At 45.2% G+C, this 23,709-nt stretch overlaps 1 protein-coding gene across 1 annotated transcript in view; it reads right to left on the bottom strand.

The window, feature by feature from the left end:
* sema5ba (sema domain, seven thrombospondin repeats (type 1 and type 1-like), transmembrane domain (TM) and short cytoplasmic domain, (semaphorin) 5Ba) overlaps window positions 1–23,709 on the bottom strand; it is a 120,735-nt gene that overhangs the window by 6,847 nt on the left and 90,179 nt on the right. Inside the window, exons 11-18 of the mRNA XM_084179907.1 lie at window positions 18,402–18,519; window positions 17,824–18,005; window positions 16,759–16,902; window positions 16,212–16,359; window positions 6,547–6,772; window positions 3,979–4,191; window positions 2,509–2,679; window positions 323–460 (exon numbers count right to left, since the gene is read on the bottom strand). Coding sequence (XP_084036033.1) covers window positions 323–460; window positions 2,509–2,679; window positions 3,979–4,191; window positions 6,547–6,772; window positions 16,212–16,359; window positions 16,759–16,902; window positions 17,824–18,005; window positions 18,402–18,519 — 1,340 coding nt within the window. The remainder of the gene's footprint in view (window positions 1–322; window positions 461–2,508; window positions 2,680–3,978; window positions 4,192–6,546; window positions 6,773–16,211; window positions 16,360–16,758; window positions 16,903–17,823; window positions 18,006–18,401; window positions 18,520–23,709) is intronic.

The following is a 23,709-nucleotide window of genomic DNA, read 5'->3' as shown; positions in this document are numbered from 1 at the left end:
CTAAAATAAAGGAAAAAACCTTAACAGACAGAGACATCAGAGGAGCAGTCTGAGAAGCCTGATTTACTGAGATTAGCGCTAATTAAGATAGAAGATAGGCAAGGCCTCTGTCTGGTGGGGATTGGAGGGGTTTTATATTATATGGGGCAGTTTCCAGAACACTGATGGGTTTAAAAGCACTTTCAATTTAACATGATTTTTAGACCAGGAAATGGCTTATTCTGAAAACTGGCCCTATGTGTGTGATGATACGGCTAATTTCAATGTGCGTCTATGTTACATAATGGTGATGATGCTGATGATAAAGGAGTGTCGGACTCACCTGGGATCTCATTGCAGTCCCTGTGCTCGGTGCTGTTTCCCACACAGGGGGCGGAGCCTTGAGCCCCACATACCCTGCTGCGTACCTGCAGCCCTGCATTGTCACACGCTGACCACAGAGACCAGGCCATCCAGCCGCCTGCACACACACACACACACAGTGACTGTCAGTACACAGACAAATGACCATGGACTCACCCTGAGTTGAAGTAACTGCTGCAGTCTTAAAATGCCTGGAACCCAACATGCCCACCCAAGAGCATGAGACAAACAAACAAACTAGCCCCACCACAGCACAGCCACAAACAACCCTAGCCATATACAAACAGACCCAAATGTTTGTGAGGTAATGAGAAAGCAAACCCATAGTTTGTTTAGTGCATAGCCGAGATGTTTGTGTCCAGAGCCAAGCTTAAGTCATGTTTCCTGGCCGGCAGGCGCTTGTATACAGTAGACAGAAAAGATCCTCTCCCAGTTTCCCAACAAATAATGACAGAACCCATTAATCCAAAGAAACTGTACATATATAAGGCTCTATGACAGCAGCCATTTTGTTTACCTCTCTTATCAGTCAGAGACTCAGTCACTGGCTGCTGAAGCTGCTCCGTCTGCTCTTTGATCTCCCACAACCCGTGTTGGTAGAACGACAGAATACAACCCCCATGGTAAGGTGTCCATATTAGGATGGTATCCATATTCGGACAGCCTCAGAGTCACAAGGAGTTGGTGGCCTTGTGACTCTGAGCCTGTCCTAATATGGACACTGTACTGTCGCATAATATCACATTTGTGTTTAATAACGCAGCAAACCAGCCCTCTTACTATAATTGCTTCATATATTTCATTCATTTATTTACGTCCCTCAACCAAACCAACGTGTCTGAGCTGTAGAATTGGATCAAGCTAGAAATAAAATCCTGAGGCACCTCTATTAGCATTCACTGTAATAACGGTCACACACGCATGCACGCACACACACACAAACAAACACACAAGCACACACACACACACCTGTCCTCCATTAGTTAGCACAATCTCTTTAGCCATCTCAGAAAGGGCCATCAGATAGGCTGGGGACTGACAGACACAAGGCCTTTTGGCTAATTGGAGGTGCACTGTATCTGTAGGGAAGTGAGCGAGGATCCATGCATAGATGACCAATGTCCTGCCTGTCAGTAAATGTACCATAGCCGGAGACAGATGAGATGGCCACGTCATTAGCATGGCAAACTGTGGACACAAGCACAGGCAGCTGTGCAGGCACACACACCCTTCTAACGGGAAGTGTTTGCCCTACGTCAAAAGAGAACATTAACCTGAGGAAACGGGCTGATATGCATCAAGACTGCATCCCAAATGGCACCCTATTCCCTATATAGTGCACTACGTTTGACCAGGGAATACTATTTAGGGAATAGGTTGCCATTTGGGATGCAGTCCAAGTAAAAGAAAGAAAACAATTCCCTTCCTTGTCTGTAATTACTGACTGACTGACCGACTGACTGACAGTTGGGCTAATTCAATATGAATGACCTTTTGGTCTTTAGGAAGAAGACTATTGATAAAAGCCCTTGTTCTTTCCTGACGCTGTGGTCAGTCTCAGTTTATAAAGAGCACAGTGCATGCACACACACAAGGCCACACGCCACAGCAGCAACAGAAGAAATATTGACACTGGCTAGCAAATTCCAGGAAATAAAGAATGGATTAGGATAGGAATCAGATAAAACAAAAAAGAAATTCTTTAGAAACGGTGTCTCGTCTCTCATTAGGGCTGTGGGCTTATTCAGAGAAACGTCTGAGAGTAACTTTCTACCCAGTCCAGGATTAGCCGGCTCAGAATCACACATATGACAGTGTCCTATTGGGAGCAGAGCCACTACACAGAGGAACACACAGAGCAGAGGGCCAAAAGGTACACCACCGGTCTGCACCCCCACAAGGCTGGCACTGAGGCTGCAAAAGAGAAGCAGCAGACAGGCTTGGAACTCCATTTCAAAGCCCTCTCTGGAGCGACATAACAAGGTGTTGATTGGCACAGTATTGATCAGTGAGTAATTATCATGATAGACTAATTGTAATGTATTGATTAGAGCTAATGATCGTCCTGATGTAAAGGAAGCGTGTGACTCTGATGGATGTGTTGGGGTGGTGTTGGGTGTGATGTGTGATGTGTGTGTGCCTTACCGTCACAGGTGTGTGTGTTGCACAGCGCTTCCTCAGTGTGTAGCCCAATACAGATATCTCCTCCGTTGCCAGGGCTGGGGTTGTTACAGGAGCGGGTACGCTGGTAGTGCCCTCCACCACAGGGCACTGAACACTGAGACCAGGACGACCAACATGACCAGGCTCCACTCACTGGACAGGAACACACACACACACACACACACAAAGACAAACACACACAAGACATAAACATACAAGCAAGGCCAGATATCTCTCTCATCACTAACTAGGCAAAAATAAACATATGAAATGCTATCCTCTTGTAGCTGCAATAAACAAAACCAAAGTCTACCCAGAGGACCAGATAGATTATCTACTTAAAAAACTACACTGCTGTCCATTGTCCCTACACAGCACCTTCCATGCCTAAGAATAACTCTGCTATGCTTAACCCCTCTATAAAGGCTTGCTATATTAAGTTTGTTGTCATTCCACTCACATTGAACAGGTACAGTCAGTCAGTATGCCCTTCTGAATGAGAGTGTTTGAGCTGAGAGAGTGAATGGTGAGGGGAGCGAGACAGTAAATAATGGATTTGACAGAGAGAGATGAAGGTGAGTGTTGAGTGGGTAGTGGAGGTGGGGCTGTAATGCCGTCCTCACCCCCCTCACCTCGTGCTCTAGAAAACTCAATTTACTTCAGTGGATTAGATAGTAGGGAGAGCGAACTGGGACGTGACTGCTTTGGTTGCCTCACACCCCTCTGGCTGTCTGTCTGGCCCCTGTGAATGCTGCATGGTGATGGGACTGGGGAGGACATTTTGGGGAAAGTGGAATATAAAGAGAGAGCCTCTCAAGAAAACCAGCAAACTTGTAAAATAAAGATAGATACATCAGGACCAGAGAAGTCTCCTTATAGCCATTTCTGTCTCACACTCTTCACCTCCATCTCAATCTTGTCAAATCTATTTTCTTCAACTATCTCCCTTGCCTCTCTCTCTCTCTCTCTCTCTCTCTCCCTCCCTCCCATAATATCCAACTATCAGACAGACAGACAGACAGACAGAGAGAGAGATGACAGACTCAAGGGATGATCATCAGTGATGCACCAACCATACAACATGAATACAGTCATTCCACATCCCAGTGTTAAGAGCAGTTGTTATGAGCAGGGCTGGGTGGAGTTACCACTGGTTAAAGCAGGCCAACTGCATGATTAGGGGATGATGAGGTGCTTTAATTTAAACACTAGAATGACTCAGCTACTGTAACCAAGGACTCCTCGATTCTATTTTATTAGCTAATGGAACCAATGATCCCCTCAGCATAACTTTACAGGACTAGCATTAGCATACAGCTCTCTCGCTGGTGGTGTGTTAATGTGTGTATTATGCTAACCACAACTGGAGTTCATTGATGTATAGTTATGGAAGTAGTTTGTGTATGTGTGTGTATGTGTGTGTATGTGTGTGCATGTTCTCTTCCCCTTTACCTTGGCAGGCCTGAGAGTTGCAGTCCTGGTACTCCACCGGTGAGCCCCTGCAGGCTGGCGGGGCAGCCTTGCCCTCTGGGGTGGTACAGGTGCGCTTGCGGGTGCGGTACCCCTTGGCACAGTCCTGGGAGCAGGCGGACCACGTCTCCCATGACGACCAGTCGGAGCCTGCTACTCGTAACACAGGGGTCCTTAGGAGTTCCTCCACTAGAGCTACCAGTACAGGAAAGGGTTAATACACAGGTTACTGGTCTACTCAATACACTGAATCCTTTCTACATTACACAGGTCATAGAGATAGAGTAGTATGATACCAGTGTATATCATATACGTGTATGGAATAGCTCACACATACAGGGGACAGATCACTGAGACCAGGGGATCAATAGGACCAGCCTCTCTTTATACTGAAACACACTCACACACCCATTCTAGTCCATTCCCAAGCTATTCAGGTTCTTCAATCCTGCCTCCATGGTGAGTCATACAACTGAAAAATAATCTCCTCTCTGTACTGAGGAAGTATTCTTACTTTATTCATATCTGTGCCATTACTCAAGTCAGCTCTGGTCTTATTCTGGGTAAGTCTGGCTAGACTGTGACACGTTGGGCAGTGCTTAAGTGTTTTACAGTGACCTCACTGACTGAATATATATACAGCAGGCAGATCCACCTGGCCAGACAGAGAGAGGGAGAGAGAGAGAGAGAGAGAGAGAGAGAGAGAGAGAGAGAGAGAGAGAGAGAGAGAGAGAGAGAGAGAGAGAGAGAGAGAGAGACAGAGAGACAGAGAGACAGAGAGACAGAGAGAGATACAGAGACAGACAGAGAGAGAGAGAGAGAGAGAGAGAGAGAGAGAGAGAGACAGAGAGAGACAGAGAGACAGAGAAAGAGTGAGAGAGACAGAGACAGAGAGAGACAGAGAGACAGAGAGAGAGAGCCCAGCCTTCCCTTCAGTCCTGTCCAGTCTAGACTGTATTTCCCGTTCAGAAGCAGTTAATCAGCTGCTCTCTGTGTCTGTCCTCCTGTCTGCCCACCCTACCTACCCAGCCCACCCTGGCCAGCCTGGCCACTGTCAGCCAGCTACAGTTAATCGATACAGTGGGCGGAGGGTGTAAAGCTGCCACCAGGAGAGGAGCATTGGACTGTGACCAGCAGCACTGCCTGCCTGCTGGGAGACCTACACACTAACACACTAACAGACACTAACACCCTAACAGACACTAATACACTAACAGACACTAACAGACACTAACACACTAACAGACACTAACACACTAACAGACTAACAGACACTAACACACTAACAGACACTAACACACTAACAGACACTAACACACTAACAGACACGAACACACTAACAGACACTAACAGACTAACAGACACTAACACACTAACACACTAACAGACTAACAGACACTAACAGACTAACAGACACTAACAGACACTAACAGACACTAACACACTAACAGACACGAACACACTAACAGACACTAACAGACTAACAGACACTAACACACTAACAGACACTAACAGACTAACAGACACTAACACACTAACAGACACGAACACACTAACAGACACTAACACACTAACACACTAACAGACTAACAGACACTAACACACTAACAGACACTAACAGACTAACAGACACTAACACACTAACAGACACGAACACACTAACAGACACTAACAGACTAACAGACACTAACAGACTAACAGACACTAACAGACTAACAGACACTAACACACTAACAGACACTAACACACTAACAGACACTAACACACTAACAGACACTAACACACTAACAGACACTAACACACTAACAGACACTAACAGACACTAACAGACTAACAGACACTAACACACTAACACACTAACAGACACTAACAGACACTAACACACTAACAGACTAACAGACACTAACACACTAACATACACTAACAGACACTAACACACTAACAGACACTAACACACTAACAGACACTAACACACTAACAGACAGTAACACACTAACAGACACTAACACACACTAACAGACACTAACACACTAACAGACAGTAACACACTAACAGACACTAACACACACTAACAGACACTAACACACTAACAGACACTAACACACTAACAGGAGGATTCCTTCAACATGCTCTACATCACTGTACCACCCAGGGGGAGGATACTGCTGATGGGAGGACGGCTTATAATAATGGAACAGAGCAAATGGAATGGCATCAAACACCTGGAAACCATGTAATTGATACCACTCCACCTATTCTGCTCCAGTCATTACCACTAGCCCATCCTCCGCAATTAAGGTGCCACCAACCTCCTGTATACATACAGTACAGTAACTATTCAAGGGCAGTATTCCCACAATGGTCTGAGAGCCGTCTATAATATAGATTGAGAGTGGGTGGGTTTAACAGAGTGAAAATTATATTTAAAATTATATTTAAACCTGGGCATGAACTCCTAACCCTCTGCACACCAACACAATACATGTCACTTGCTCAATGGTTGCTACTAGCACATCACAACTAACTACCGATTCCACATCGGACACTCACTGTCGGTTTCGCAGGCAACCGTGCCGTCGTTGGGGCAGAAGCGGGTCTCTACTTTGCGTCGTCCGATCTGCAGCTCGTGGGGGTCTGCTAGCTGGGCGCGGCACATGTAGCGCATTCTCTGCTCCTGGCGTGCCCCACCCTGGGTCACGTTGATGGGCATCCACGGGGTCCAGGGGGTGTTCCTCTTCACCTCTGGACACGCCTCCAGGTTACATGCCTTGTACTCCTGTAGGGGGGAGGGGGGATGGGAAGGGAGAAGAATGAGAGAGACAGAGAGAAAGAGAGGTCATTATTATAAAAGCATAGCCGCGGGAAGTAGGGGTGCTGAGGGTGCTGCAGCACATCCTGAAACATCGGAATAAAAAAAGTATATTAATACAAAAATATATATATATTTTTTGAATTTTTATTTTTTTCACAAAGTAGTACACTGGGCCTTTACTAGTATTAGCGGACGATGTAGACATCTGTAGTGCAGGCAAACATTTATTTTCAGCATCTCAGCTTTGGCAAAAAAGGTAGTTGTTTGCAGGATTCAATAGTTGGAATTGTAAGAGTTGTTGCCCTGTCCCTTTCTCTGCAATTGTCATTCTAATGGCATCCAGAAAGAACAAAAGCCTGTCCTCAAACATTTACATCAAAAGGTGTAAAGTTATTGGAAAAGACACAAAACATCCACATCAAATTAAATATTCTTCTTTATCAAATAACATGGAAAACAACCACTTTTTGTGCAGTATTAATCTACCATCCTTACAAACCACTAAATGTGAATGTACATTACTGTATTGTACATAGGCTGGTCATCTAGGTTTGTCCCTGTAGACTTTCCATCACCATGAAGAAAAACAATGCACAATACAGTAATTGAGTACATTGAGACATCAAGTACTCGACCCAGAGCATATCAGATTTTCTGCCGGAATCACTGAATCACTGGACCTTAACACCGGACCATCGCAACTAGCTAGCTGCAACCGAATGGCTGTTGTTGGCTAATCACCACTTCCCAATGTACCAGTTAGCCTTGAGCTAGCCTTGAGCCAGGCCCATCTCCCGGCTATCTACCTCTCTGTCAACCGGATGGGACCTCCTAGTGTCGACACGGAGCCCCGACGATCCATCACGACTGGTCTGCCGACGTAATCGTCTGATGTGGTTTCAACAGGCTTCCCGTTACGACGACCACGAAAATCCATCTGCTAGCCCCGGCCCGCTAGCACGCGCAATCAACAGCTGTGCCTCCTGCTCGCCTGTGATTTAGCAGCCTACGATCTGCTCCCGGACTTACTTAGTGCTGTTCACTGGACCTTATGATCACTCAGCTACACAGCTAATGCCTGCTGGACTGTTCCTTTACACGGTACCCGTATACTGTTTATCTGTTTAGTCTCAGCCCAAACTTTCGTCGCCATTACCAGTTGTTGTCTTAGCCCTCTCGAATAACACCTGTGATTGCGTTATGCCTCTCTCCCATGTCAATATGCCTAGCCATTTGCTGTTTGGGTTAGTTCTTATTATACAATTTTACTGTAGAGCCCCAAGTTCAGCTCAACCAGCCTCAGAGAGCTCCTTTGTCCCACCCCCCATACACGCGGAGACCGGCTCAATCGGTACCTCCAGTGATGCTATCTCCTTCATAGTTACCCAATATCATTCCATATCCTTGTCTGTACATAATGCCGTAAATCAATTCTACAACGCCCGGAAATCTTCTCTGTACCCAATGCACTAGAAGACCAGTTCTTAAAGCCTTTAGCCGTATCCTTATTCTATTTCTCCTCTGTTCCTCTGGTGATGTAGAGGTTAACCCAGGCCCTGTAGTCCCCAGTATCACTCCTACCCCCCAGGCGCTATCATTTGTTGATTTCTGTAACCGTAAAAGCCTTGGTTTCTTGCATGTTAACATCAGAAGTCTCCTCCCCAAGTTTGAGTTATTCACTGCGTTAGCACACTCTGCCAACCCTGATGTTCTAGCAGTGCCTGAAGCAAAAATTCCGAAATGTCCATTCCGAACTACAACATTTTTCGTCTTGATAGAACTGCCAAAGGGGGCGGAGTTGCAATCTACTGTAGAGATAGCCTGCAGAGCTCTATCATACTATCCAGGTCTGTGCCCAAACAGTTTGAGCTTCTACTTCTAAAAATCCACCTTTCCAGAAATAAGTCTCTCACTGTTGCCGCTTGCTACAGACCCCCGTCAGCCCCCAGTTGTGCCCTGGACACCATATGTGAATTGCTTGCCCCCCATCTATCCTCAGAGTTCGTATTGCTTGGTGACCTAAACTGGGATATGCTTAACACCCCGGCCGTCCTACAATCTAAACTAGATGCCCTCAATCTCACACAAATTATCAAGGAACCTACCAGGTACAACCCTAAATCCATAAACATGGGCACCCTCATAGATATCATCCAGACTAATTTACCTTCTAAATACACCTCCGCCGTCTTCAACCAGGATCTCAGCGATCACTGCCTCATTTCCTGCATCTGTAATGGGTCCGCAGTCAAACGACCATCCCTCATCACTGTCAAAACGCTCCCTAAAACACTTCAGCGAGCAGGTCTTTCTAATTGACCTGGCCCGGGTATCCTGGATGGATATTGACCTCATTCCGTCAGTAGAGGATGCCTGGATGTTCTTCAAAAGTGCTTTCTTCTCCATCTTAAATAAGCATGCCCCATTCAAAAAATTCAGAACTAAGAACAGATATAGCCCCTGGTTCACCCCAGACTTGACTGCCCTTGACCAGCACAAAAACATCCTGTGGCGTACAGCATTAGCATCGAACAGCCAGGAACCAATATACACAAGCAGTTAGGAAAGCAAAGGCTAGCTTCTTCAAACAGAAATTTGCACCCTGTAGCACTAACTCCAAAACGTTTTGGGACACTGTAATGTCCATGGAGAATAAGAGCACCTCCTCCCAGCTACCCACTGCACTGAGGCTAGGAAACACTGTCACCACCGATAAATCTACGATAATCGAGAATTTCAATAAGCATTTTTCTATGGCTGGCCATGCTTTCCACCTGGCTACCCCTACCCCGGCCACCAGCTCTGCACCCTCCGCTGCAACTTGCCCATGCCCCACCCCCCTTCTCCTTCACCCAAATTCAGATAGCTGATGTCCTGAAAGAGCTGCTAAATCTGGACCCCTACAAATAAGCTGGGCTAGACAAGCTGGACCCTTTCTTTCTAAAATTAGCCGCCGAAATTGTCGCAACCCCTATTACTAGCCTGTTCAACCTCTCTTTCGTATCGTCTGAGATCCCCAGAGATTGGAAAGCTTCCGCGGTCATCCCCCTCTTCAAAGGGGGTGACACTCTAGATCCAAACTGTTACAGACCTATATACATCCTGCCCTGCCTTTCGAAAGTATTTGAAAGCCAAGTTAACAAACAGATCACCAACCATTTCGAATCCCACGGTACCTTCTCCGCTATGCAATCTGGTTTCCGAGCTGGTCATGGGTGCACCTCAGCCACGCTCAAGGTCCTAAACGATATAATAACCGCAATCGATAAAAGACAGTACTGTGCAGCCGTCTTCATCGACCTGGCCAAGGCTTTCGACTCTGTCAATCACCGCATTCTTATTGGCAGACTAAATAGCCTTGGTTTCTCAAATGACTGCCTCGCCTGGTTCACCAACTACTTCTCAGATAGAGTTCAATGTGTCAAATCGGAGGGCCTGTTGTCTGGACCTCTGGCAGTCTCTATGGGGGTGCCACAGGGTTCAATTCTCGGGCCGACTCTATTCTCTGTGTATATCAATGATGTCGCTCTTGCTGCTGGTGACTCTCAGATCCACCTCTACGCAAACGACACCATTTTGTATACATCTGGCCCTTCATTGGACACTGTGTTAACAAACCTCCAAACGAGCTTCAATGCCATACAACACTCCTTCCGTGGCCTCCAACTTCTCTTAAACGCTAGTAAAACTAAATGCATGCTCTTCAATCGAACACTGCTTGCACCCGCCCACCCGTATCGGCACTACTCTCGGCGGGTCTGACTTAGAATATGTGGACAACTACAAATACCTAGGTGTCTAGTTAGACCGTAAACTCTCCGTTCAGACTCATATTAAGCATCTCCAATCCAAAGTTAAATCTAGAATCTGCTTCCTATTTCGCAACAAAGCCTCCTTCACTCATGCTGCTAAACATGCCTTCGTAAAACGGACTATCCTACTGATCCTTGACTTCAGCGATGTCATTTACAAAATATCTTCCAACACTATACTCAGCAAATTGGATGTAGTCTATCACAGTGCAATCCGTTTTGTCACCAAAGCCCCATATACTACCCACCATTGTGACTTGTACGCTCTCGTTGGCTGGCCCTCACTACATATTCGTCGCCAAACCCAGTGGCTCCAGGTCATCTATAAATCACTTCTAGGCAAATCCCCGCCTTATCTTAGATCATTGGTCACCATAGCAACACCCACCCGTAGTATGCATTCCAGCAGGTATATCTCACTGGTCATCCCCAAAGCCAACACCTCCTTTGGCCGCCATTCCTTCCAGTTCTCTGCTGCAAATGACTGGAACGAACTGCAAAAATCTCTGAAGCTGGAGACACTTATCTCTCTCACTAACTTTAAGCATCAGTTGTCAGAGCAGCTTACCGATCACTGCACCTGTACACAGCCCATCTGTAATTAGCCCACCCAACTACCTCATCCCCATATTTGCACCCCAGTATCTCTATTTGCACATCATCTTCTGCACATCTATCACTCCAGTGTTAATACTAAATTAAAGTAGTGCACTGGGCCTTTACTAGTCCGATATATTCAGCGCAGGCAAAACATTTTTGGGTGGGAATAAATGCTGCACTTATTAACAATAACTAACACAATTCCAGTCAAAATAGAAGATTGTAAGAAATACTGTAGCCTACCATTACTACAGTTGTGGTCAAAAGTTTTGAGAAGTATTGGTCTTCACAAAGTTTGCTGCTTCAGTGTTTTTAAATATTTCTGTCAGATGTTACAATGGTATACTGAAGTATAATTACAAGCACTCCATAAGTGTCAAAGGCTTTTATTGACAATTACATTAAGTTTATGCAAAGAGTCAATATTTGCAGTGTTGACCCTTCTTTTTCAAGACCTCTGCAATCCGCCCTGGCATGCTGTCAATTAACTTCTGGGCCACATCCTGACTGATGGCAGCCCATTCTTGCATAATCAATGCTTAGAGTTTGTCAGAATTTGTGGGTTTTTGTTTGTCCACCAGCCTCTTGAGGATTGACCACAAGTTTTCAATGGGATTAAGGTCTGGGGAGTTTCCTGGCAATGGACCCAAAATGTCGATGTTTTGTTCCCCGAGCCACTTAGTTATCACTTGTGCCTTATGGCAAGTTGCTCCATCATGCTGGAAAGGCATTGTTCGTCACCAAACTGTTCTTGGATGGTTGGGAGAAGTTGCTCTCGGAGGATGTGTTGGTACCATTCTTTATTCATGGCTGTGTTCTTAGGCAAAATTGTGAGTGAGCCCACTCCCTTGGCTGAGAAGCAACCCCACACACGAATGGTCTCAGGATGCTTTACTGTTGGCATGACACAGGACTGATGGTAGCGCTCACCTTGTCTTCTCTGGACAAGCTTTTTTCCAGATGCCCCAAACAATCGGAAAGGGGATTCATCAGAGAAAATGACTTTACCCCAGTCCAATCCCTGTATCTTTTGCAGAATATCAGTCTTCAGTCTGTCGCTGATGTTTTTCCTGGAGAGAAGTGGCTTCCTCGCTGCCCTTCTTGACACCAGGCCATCCTCCAAAAGTCTTCGCCTCACTGTGCGTGCAGATGCACTCACACCTGCCTGCTGCAATTCCTGAGCAAGCTCTGCACTGGTGGTGCCCCGATCCCGCAGCTGAATTAACTTTAGGAGACGGTCCTGGCGCTTGCTGGACTTTCTTGGGCGCCCTGAAGCCTTCTTCACAACAATTGAACCTCTCTCCTTGAAGTTCTTGATGATCCGATAAATGGTTGATTTAGGTGCAATCTTACCAGCAGCAATATCCTTGCCTGTGAAGCCCTTTTTGTGCAAAGCAATGATGACGGCATGTGTTTCCTTGCAGGTAACCATGGTTAACAGAGGAAGAACAATGATTTCAAGCACCACCCTCCTTTTGAAGCTTCCAGTCTGTTATTCTAACTCAATCAGCATGACAGAGTAATCTCCAGCCTTGTCCTCATCAACACTCTCACTTGTGTTAACGAGAGAATCACTGACATGATGTCAGCTGGTCCTTTTGTGGCAGGGCTGAAATGCAGTGGAAATGTTTTTTGGGGATTAAGTGCATTTTTATGGCAAATAGGGACTTTGCAATTAATTGCAATTCATCTGATCACTCTTCATAACATTCTGGATTATATGCAAATTGCCATCATAAAAACTGAGACAGGAGACTTTGTGAAAATTAATATTTGTGTCATTCTCAACTCCATTTGTTGCCAGTATCATGTATCCCAGGTTTTTTTTCTTATTTTTGACCCGCGACTCCCAAAAAGGAGTAGTACAAAACTTACGACCACCGCTCATGCACATGTACGTGTGCACACGCGAACATGCGCACACAATCGTTGCACAAATGTAGCCTGTCATTACAGCCATAAACGGTGATGTATTTTCAACACGCAAGATAGGCTTCAGAAATAAATTGCCTTTTACACCTGCATTTGGTGTTGAAAGTCATTCATGTTAGCAGCCAATATCAACTAGAGATATATCATGTCACTTCTAAGGAGTCCAGAGCAGGGCCATAGCTTCCAATATATTTTAAGAAAGTTGAAGCTAATTTACTGCATTTCTATACAATTTAAAAACTCTAAAATACTATTTTGAGAACATCAAAAACAAGCAAAAATGAGCCCAGCCATTATCACATTGGTTTCTGTAGCTTCATTCACCTCAGTCGATCTACAAACACATAGCCTATTAGCTATACAATTAGCCTTTACACATTAACTCACATTAATTCAGCACCGGGATTAAAAACTATAATTTAATATAAAAGGTCAACAAATTTTGGTCAGCAGTTTTTTCACACTTTTTGCCATGGGGTGGGGAGAAAGATTTTCAGTTTTAAAGGTTTTTTACTGCATTTCTACACATTTTGCCATGGCTTATGCCATGTTAATTTGATATCTGAGTGAGAGTGACTAACAAAATCAATGGAGGCCCAGTCGGTAATTTGGCCTTGATTACTACAAGTTTAGATAGCTGGCTAGACTAACTAGACTCATTTACCAATCTACATTATTTTTTTACTGACATGGGCTAATGCAGTGACTATAATAGGAGGAAAACTGCTGATGCACAACCAAGTTTAGAAATTGCACCTTATGTATTCTACTATTCTAACTCTCAACAGTAAGTTGAGTGCCCGACTGAGTTCCCAATATATATATATATATATATATATATATATATATATATATACATACACATATTATTATTAATTCAAAAAAATTCCTTATATGTAGTTACAGTGAGGGAAAAAAGTATTTGATCCCCTGCTGATTTTGTACGTTTGCCCACTGACAAAGAAATGATCAGTCTATACTTTTAATGGTAGGTTTATTTGAACAGTGAGAGACAGAATAACAACAAAAAAATCCAGAAAAACGCATGTCAAAAATGTTATCAATTGATTTGCATTTTAATGAGGGAAATAAGTATTTGACCCCTCTGCAAAACATGACTTAGTACTTGGTGGCAAAACCCTTGTTGGCAATCACAGAGGTCAGACGTCTCTTGTAGTTGGCCACCAGGTTTGCACACATCTCAGGAGGGATTTTGTCCCACTCCTCTTTGCAGATCTTCTCCAAGTCATTAAGGTTTCGAGGCTGACGTTTGGCAGATTTTCTATGGGATTAAGGTCTGGAGACTGGCTAGGCCACTTCAGGACCTTAATGTGCTTCTTCTTGAGCCACTCCTTTGTTGCCTTGACTGTGTGTTTTGGGTCATTGTCATGCTGGAATACCCATCCACGACCGATTTTCAATGCCCTGGCTGAGGGAAGGAGGTTCTCACTCAAGATTTGACGGTACATGGCCCCGTCCATCGTCCCTTTGATGCGGTGAAGTTGTCCTGTCCCCTTAGCAGAAAAACACCCCCAAAGCATAATGTTTCCACCTCCATGTTTGACGGTGGGGATGGTGTTCTTGGGGTCATAGGCAGCATTCCTCCTCCTCCAAACACAGCGAGTTGAGTTGATGCCAAAGAGCTCCATTTTGGTCTCATCTGACCACAACACTTTCACCCAGTTCTCCTCTGAATCATTCAGATGTTCATTGGCAAACTTCAGACGGGCATGTATATGTACTTTCTTGAACAGGGCGACCTTGCGGGCGCTGCAAGATTTCAGTCCTTCACGGCGTAGTGTGTTACCAATTGTTTTCTTGGTGACTATGGTCCCAGCTGCCTTGAGATCATTGACAAGATCCTCCCGTGTAGTTCTGGGCTGATTCCTCAACGTTCTCATGATCATTGCAACTCCACGAGGTGAGATCTTGCATGGAACCACAGGCTGAGGGAGATTTACAGTTATTTTGTGTTTCTTCATTTTGCGAATAATCGCACCAACTGTTGTCACCTTCTCACCAAGCTGCTTGGCGATGGTCTTGTAGCCCATTCCAGCCTTGTGTAGGTCTACAATCTTGTCCCTGACATCCTTGGAGAGCTCTTTGGTCTTGGCCATGGTGGAGAGTTTGGAATCTGATTGATTGATTGCTTCTGTGGACAGGTGTATTTTATACAGGTAACAAGCTGAGATTAGGAGCACTCCCTTTAAGAGTGTGCTCCTAATCTCAGCTCGTTACCTGTATAAAAGACACCTGGGAGCCAGAAATCTTTCTGATTGAGAGGGCGTCAAATACTTATTTCCCACATTAAAATGCAAATCAATTTATAAAATTTTTGACATGCGTTTTTCTGGATTTTTGTTTTGTTATTCTGTCTCTCACTGTTCAAATAAACCTACCATTAAAATTATAGACTGATCATTTCTTTGTCAGTGGGCAAACGTACAAAATCAGCAGGGGATCAAATACTTTTTTAATCTCACTGTAAGTGTATGTAAACTTCCGACTTCAACTGTATGTGTATATATATATATATATATATATATATATATATATATATATTGCGAGAAAAAACATATGGGGGATTGGAAGTGATGCAGACAATTACATTGATGGAAGTTACAATCTATCTGCAATATTAAAGCTGATCTACCCCCTAAAAAAATATATAAAAAAATTCAAGACACACAACCTTTTGGTTCTGAAACATAGATGAGAATTTAACGACGACATGTGGGAAGTAGGTTCAGAACAACAACAACAGACAATTAGTAAAAAAAACTATTATACCACCACCAAAAAGTGCACTTTGGAGACCGGAAGGGCAAAGGAGCGTGTGCTCTGCACAGGTAGAGCCCTATCTGTGCACGTGCCAGATTTCTTGTGAGAGAGACCTAAGGCCATCTCTCAGGCTCACATACAGGTCCACAGCAGCTCTGTGAGCCAAGAGGTGTGTGTGTGTGTGTGTGTGTGTGTGTGTGTGTGTGTGTGTGTGTGTGCGCGCGCGCGCGCGTGTGTGTGCGTGCGTCCGTCCGTCCGTCTGTCCATTCATATCGTACCAGTGCGCAGCCTGGGCAGCTGTTCCCGTTCTCACAGCTCCTGACCCTGGAGTGGACCCCTCCTCCACACTCAGCACTGCACTTAGTCCAGGAACCCCACGGGGACCAGAAGATAGGCTGGGGACACGACACACCCTCATTACAGAACCTAGAGAGGGGAGGAGAGGAGACGGGAGGGGAGGGGAGGATAGAAACTGATGTCCATTTGGGAAGAAATGTAAATGTGTCTTCTGCATTACACGGTGAGAGGCACTGGCGTGTGTAAGAGGGCTGACATTTACCTAAGACCATCATCCCCAAAAAGATACTGAGGACCAATACTGTTACTGAAAAGTGCAAAACATGTCTCATAAATTAATCATAAATGTCCTTCCTTTGTAATGGCACCCATAAATGTTTGAGAGTTTTGCTCTTTTGAGTCAAGCGAACACTTTAATTATTCAGCAAAAAAATTACATTTGATAAAAGTATGACTAAACCAACATATGTTCACATAGCTCTCTCACAAATAGACCTTCCATCTCCCCCTCTCCCCCTCTCCTCTCACCTTTCGTCCCTGACAGGGCCCACACACACGCGTCCACCGTGACGAGGCGACGGGTTGTTGCAGGAGCGCTGGCGCATCTCAAACCCCGTTCCACAGGTGGTGCTGCACTGTCCCCATGACGACCAGGGGGTCCAGCCTCCGTTTCTACGGCAACAGAAATGTGATGTTAAAGGAGGTTCAAAGAATCCTGTAGCGCCGTGGGAAAACCAGTTTCAAGATTGAGACATACATCCAATAAATCCAATAGAAAGTCCAATGTGTCCAACCGGATATGATGGCATGATGAATACAACATAAAATGTTTATTTGTATATTCTAAAATGAAAAGTTTGAGGTAAAAAAACTATTCCAATATTCCAGGTAAAAAAAGATCAAGGTAAAACATGCTGATACACCATTACAGAATTGTTTTGTACCAAAACATTAAAGATATTTTCCATAAAAGATGCATTATAAAGGTTTTGTATAATTTCAGCCAGTAGTTTTGAAAGTAGTGCTCACGAGACAAAACGGGTCCCTGAAACTGAAAATATATTTTTTTAATAAATCAAATTTGTAGAATATGTTACGAATTTGTAAGTGTTTAAGATCCATTTCAATCTCTTTAAGCACTCAACAAACGTATGATTATGGACCAAATGTGTGATTCTGAGAGGGACGCAAAACCACTTGCTCAGAAGCTGAACGTGACACCAGAAACACATTCTTCAATCTGCTTAAGTGCTTTGCTCCTCTGTAGCATTTCTCATTATTCAATAGCCACTTCCAGACAGACAGACAGACATATCTGAGGCTACGTCTAAAATGGCACCCTATCCCCTATTTAGCGCACTACTTTTGACCAGAGCTCATAAGTAGTACAGTATGTAGGGAATGGGTTGTTACTTCACACCCTAAATGAGATGGTGTTTGTTGGTTAGGGTGGAAACATTCCTATAACTTTCCCAAAATTACCAGGTTTTCCTGAAATCCCGCTGGGAAGTTTCCCGGAATCAGGAGGGAATAAGCAGGAAATCCGCAATCCTCCAATCAGGATCTATGGAAATCCCTATTGATTCTACATACCTGGAACAGTTGGAGACTTCGATGGTGGGCCCCTCACAGTTCCTCCCACCACAGCGAGCTGGGGGGTTGTCACAGTCCCTGGAGCGACAGAGACAGGTGCTGGTGCTGTCGCCGTCGTCGTTGCTGCATTGTTGCCATGCCGCCCAGGGTCCAAAGCCGCCATTGGTGGTCTGGTTCCTCAGCTGAAAATCCACACAGGGCAGAGAGAGAGACAAGAGTGTCAGGGAATTTACTGGATATCATTAATCATGTGACAATAACCTTGACACAGGAAAACTGTTATTTTACCTTCATTTAATCAGGAAAGACACTTGAGGCTAAAAACCGTTTCCTAGGGCGACCTGGACAAATTGAGTCCCCAAGGCAAAACAAACTGTCACAATGTTAAACTGTCAGACTACTACTGTACATGGCCAGAGTCCCTAGGAGAGACCAGGCAGAGTGAAGGTATTCCAGGTTGTCAGCCAGCCAGCAGTGTCGCAGGCAGCCCCAGGGGGTTACCAGTGACAATAGTGACACCTGAGGAAATAACAAAACGGGTGGGGTAGGGGAAACTGGGGGTCCCTGTTGGCACTTACAGGACACACAGTGATGTTCTGACTCCACTGGCTCATGTTAGAGCTGTCCTCCAGGGTGGTGCATCGCCTCTGTTTCCTGTCCCAGCCACAGTATGGGTCACGGGCCTCCAGGCATAGCCTACAGGGGGCAAGAGAGATAGAGGAGATGGGGAGGGAGAGGGAGAGAGAGAAGTCAGTCAAAGCAATAAACACAAGCAAAGAACACCCCACCAGCGCTGTCAGTCCGGCCCACTAAACCATGTACAAAGCAACTCACACTCCCTCCAGGCACACAGCCTGCACCCCTGTGATTCCTAAACTAAGGAGAATCTGACTAGAGGTAAACAAATCAGTGCCTAATTCTCCCCCCCCCCACACACACACAGCCGTGCAGCAACCAAACAGCGATTAAATGGGTTGCAAGCTCCCAGTAAAACAGGGGCTTAATGACGGGTAATTAAATCAAAACCTGTTAATGATGAAGTTAGGCCGTGGGAGACGGGGAGTGAGAGAGAGATAGATGGGGAGAGAGAGAGAGATGGAGAGAGAGGGAGAGAGGGGGAAGAGAGAGAGTGAGAGTGCAACGAGAGAGAGAGAGAGAGAGAGAGAGAGAGAGAGAGAGAGAGAGAGAGAGAGAGAGAGAGAGAGAGAGAGAGAGAGAAAGAGAAAAGAGACTTGTTATAATAAACCCATCAACCCTTACTGCCGACAATCAGCCCTTACTGCCCTGTACCAACTGCCTCCCTAGCAGATCTGGGTTCAATAGTATTTGAAATCATTTCAAACACTTGATTGAGCTTGCCTTTTGAATTAGAACCAATAGAAAAGTGAAAAGTCACAACAAGTTCAAGGCAGGCTAAAGCAAACGCTCAAAGTATTTTTGAAAGATTTCAGATACTATTTGAACCCATGTCTGTTCCCTACTGCCTCCCTGTACTGCCTCCCTACAGCCCGGTTAGCTAGCAGGGAGAAAGGAAGAGCATTGTATTCTTGGCACCAGCCCCCTTGGTTTATTTGAGTGGGGCCTCTTGTGTTTCAGCTACGAGGTTGAGGCAACACTTTGTGTTGTTACAGAACACACAGCCAAGCCCAAGCCAAGTCCTACAGTGAGGAAGGTGTTTTAGGAGCTAGTGCTGAGCTGACTGACATATTGTATCAAACTGTATCAGAGATGGCCTGACACGGAGCTACACGGAGAGAGAGGCTATGGGAAGGGATCCGTGTTGTTGTGGTGACCTCCATCAGAAAGAGGGGAACCCTTCTGCTACACCATAGCTTTAAATGAGAGGGCGAAGACCTGGCAAGCATAACATGTTGATAACGTTTAGCTGCCTCACCAAGCACTGTTAGTGTGTACTCTGTTTACCCAGACACATAATGCTGCTTACAGACAGACAGTCTAAACACTCACAATTAAGAAGCCAGGTGGTTGTGCATAGTAATTAATAGTAAAGCAGATCTCTTTCTTAGAGGAGGATAATATATAAGGACATGGTGCAGATCTGAGGTCCAATTACTCTCCATTACAGTAAGCCAGAAGTCAGGCCCAAGCATGCACACACACACGCACACATACACACCCTCAGGGCGCAGACCTCAAAGCTAAAATGCCTTTAGCTGAAAGAGTTTACCCTGGACCCGGGTCTCATTAATTACAGTGGAGAAATCTCACACACGCAGCGATGAAATCCAGCCATCCATGTAAACTCTTAAGACTATGAAAATGCGTCAGCTTGAAAATAATGCTGAGTTGACGGTTTTTGACGAGCGCAGCGAGCGAGAGGGGCAGTGGAGGACGGGTTTACCAGAGAGAAGAGGAGAGCCGCCCTGCAGTACAAATAGCACTGCAGGGCAGGGCATGCCAACCGTCCCGTCTGCTCTCCTTACCCATGACAGCTTCCTGTAACAATGGGCCGCATAGGAATACTTTAGATAAAGAGATTGGGGGTAATCTCTCTCTCACACACACACACACACACACACACACACACACACACACACACACACACACACACACACACACACACACACACACACACACAAACACAGTGTGGACATTAAGCTAAACCCACTAGTCTGCACTGTAAATCCTACAAAAAAGGTGCTATCTAGGACCTAAAATGGTTATTTGGCTGTCCCCATAGGAGAACCCTTTTCCCACCCCTCAGTGGAAAGGGTCCTTCATGGAACCCAAAAGGTTTCTACCTGGAACCAAAAAGGGTTCTTCAAAGGGTTCTCCTATGGGGACATCCGAATAACCATTTTAGGTTCTAGATAGCACCTTTTTTGTAGGATTTACAGTGCAGACTAGTGAGTTTAGCTTCGATCCCATCTGACCTTTCTCCAGCTGCATCAACTGCTGGGCAGCCAAAGCTCTCAACATTTATGAAACAAAACAGGGCGTTGTAAAAGTAAAGGAGATCAGCCAGCCAGATACAGACAAGGCTCTGATGTAGGCTCTGTAAGGCGATGATGTGGGAGCAGGTACACTCAGAAAAAAAAGGTGCTAAGTAGAACCATGTACAGTTCTTCGGTTTGTCCCCATAAGGGAACCCTTTTTGGTGCTAGGTAGAACCCTTTGCAGAGTCACATTATGCTGGCTTGAAAAGTGATGTTTTACTCCTGCTTATCAGGCCACATCAGGCCTGCAAGTCACATTATGCTGGCTTGCAAAGTGTTTAATTCCTATTGGAATCCAGACAGAGTTAGGATAGCCAACAAGTGGAATTTTTTATCACCCGCAACCTGCATTCAGAATGACTGAGACTACCTCAATCATCTAAACTGGAACAACCATCTCAGTAACAGGTGCAATAAGTCAAATTATTAACATATTGGATCAACCAATCAATGTACATGCATAAACACAGATATTAAAACAAACAATTCTGAAAATCACCATGCAATAGAGCATGCTAGGAAATATGATATATGGCTTTATGTAGAACCCTTCTTACCTTCCAAAGAACCCTTCTTGCTTTCCAAAGAATCCTGCTTGCCTTCCAAAGAATCATCAAATAACCCTTTCTTCCAAAAACGGTTCTTAGGATGTTAAAGGTTCTAGGTAGAACCCTTTGCCTTACAAAGAACACTTTTGGAACCCTTTTTTCTAAGAGTCTACAGGTGATGGAGTCTGCTGATAGAGAGGAATGTGGGTTTTGCACAGTGTTGGGGAGTAGTGAACTACATGTTGTCAAATGAAATCAAATACAATTGTATTTGTCACATGCCAAACACAACAAATACAACCTTACAGTGAAATGCTTACTTACGGGCTCTTAACCAACAATGCAGTTTTTAAAAGTAAGTAAGAAAAAATAGCTAAATTAACTAAAGGAAAAATAGTAACACAATACAAAATAACAACAACGGGGATATATACACAATGGGTACCGGTACCGAGTCAATGTGCTGGGGTACTGGGTAGTCAAGGTTATTGAGGTAATATGTACATGTAGGTAGGGGTAAAGTGACTATGCATAGATAATAAACAGAGAGTAGCAGCAGTGTGTGTGAAGAGTGTGAAGGAATATGCATGTGTATGTGTTTTGTGTGTGTGTCCATGTGTGTGTGTGTTGGAGTGTAGGTGTAGTGTGTGTGGGTGTGTGGTTAGAGTCCAGCGAGTGTACATCGAGCCTGTGCCACACTGTCAGGTCTCTGACCTACTCCCTATAGGCTGTCTCATCGTCGTCGGGGATTAGGCCTATCACCATTGTGTCGTCGGCAAACTTAATGATGGTGTTGGAGTCGTGCGTGGCCACGCAGTCGTGGGTGAACAGGGAGTACAGGAGGGGACTAAGCACACACCCCTGAGGGGCCCCCATGTTGAGGGTCAGCGTGGCAGATGTGTTGTTGCCTACCCCCACCACCTGGGGGCGTCCCGTCAGGAAGTCCAGGATCCAGTTGCAGAGGAAGCTGTTCAGTTCCAGGGTCCTTAGCTTAGTGATGAGCTTGGAGGACACTATGGTGTTGAACGCTGAGCTGTAGTCAATGAACAGCATTCTCACGTAGGTGTTCCTTTTGTCCAGGTGGGAAATGGCAGTGTGGAGTGCAATAGAGATTGTGTCATCTGTGGATCTGTTGGGGCAGTATGTGAGTTGGAGTGGGTCCAGGGTTTCTGGGATGATGGCGTTGATGTGAGCCATGACTAGCCTTTCAGAGCATTATGGCTACAGATGTGAGTAATACGGGCCGTAGTTATTTAGGCAGGTTAACTTGCCGTTCTTGGGCACATGGACTATGGTGGTCTGCGTGAAACATGTAGGTATTACAGACTGGGTCAGGGAGAGGTTGAAAATGTCAGTGAAGACACTTGCCAGCTGGTCAGCGCATGCTCTGAGTACGTGTCCTGGTATTCCGTCTGGCCCTGCAGCCTTGTGAATGTTAACCTGTTTAAAGGTCTTACTCACATCGTCTACGGAGAGCGTGATCACACAGTCATCCGGAACAGCTGGTGCTCTCATGCACAGTTCAGTGTTGCTTGCCTCAAAGCGAGCATAGAAGGCATTTAGCTCGACTGGTATGCTCGCGTCACTGGGCAGCTCGTGGCTGGCTTTCCATTTGTAATCCATGATAGTTTGCAAGACCTGCCACATCCGACGAGCGTCTGAGCCGGTGTAGTAGGATTTGATCTTAGTCCTGTATTGACGCTTTGCCTGTTTGATGTTTCGTCGTAGGGCGTAGCAGGATTTCTTATTAGTGTCCCAATCCTTGAAAGCGACAGCTCTAGCCTTTAGCTCAGTGCGGATGTTGCCTGTAATCCACTGTAGGGACGACGTCGTTGATGCACTTATTAATGAAGCCGGTGACTGATGTGGTATACTCCTCAATGCCATCGGATGAATCCTGGAACATATTCCAGTCTGTGCTAGCGAAACAATCCTGTAGCTTAGGATCCGCTTCATTGGACCACTTCCGTATTGAGCGCGTCACTGGTACTTCCTGTTTGAGTTTTTGCTTGTAAGCAGGAATCAGGAGGATAGAGTGATGGTCAGATTTGCCAAATGGAGGGCGAGGGAGAGCTTTGTACGCATCTCTGTGTGTGGAGTAAAGGTGATCTAGAGGTTTTTTCCCCCTAGTTGCACATGTGACATGCTGGTAGAAATGAGGTAAAAACTGATTTCAGTTTTCCTGCATTAAAGTCCCCGGCCACTAGGAGCGCCACCTCTGGATGAGCATTTTCTTGTTTGCTTATGGCCTTATACAGCTCTTTGGGTGCGGTCTTAGTGCCAGCATCGGTTTTTTTGGTAGTAACTAGGCAGCTATGAAGAATATAGATTAAAAAACTATTGGTAAATAGTGTGGTCTACAGCTTATCATAAGGTACTCT

The sequence above is a fragment of the Coregonus lavaretus genome (genome assembly GCF_964263955.1).
Source record: "Coregonus lavaretus genome assembly, chromosome: 16".
Classification (NCBI taxonomy): Eukaryota; Metazoa; Chordata; class Actinopteri; order Salmoniformes; family Salmonidae; genus Coregonus; species Coregonus lavaretus.
Note: the sequence above shows the minus strand (reverse complement) of the source record. Positions and strands in the feature narration are given on the sequence as shown.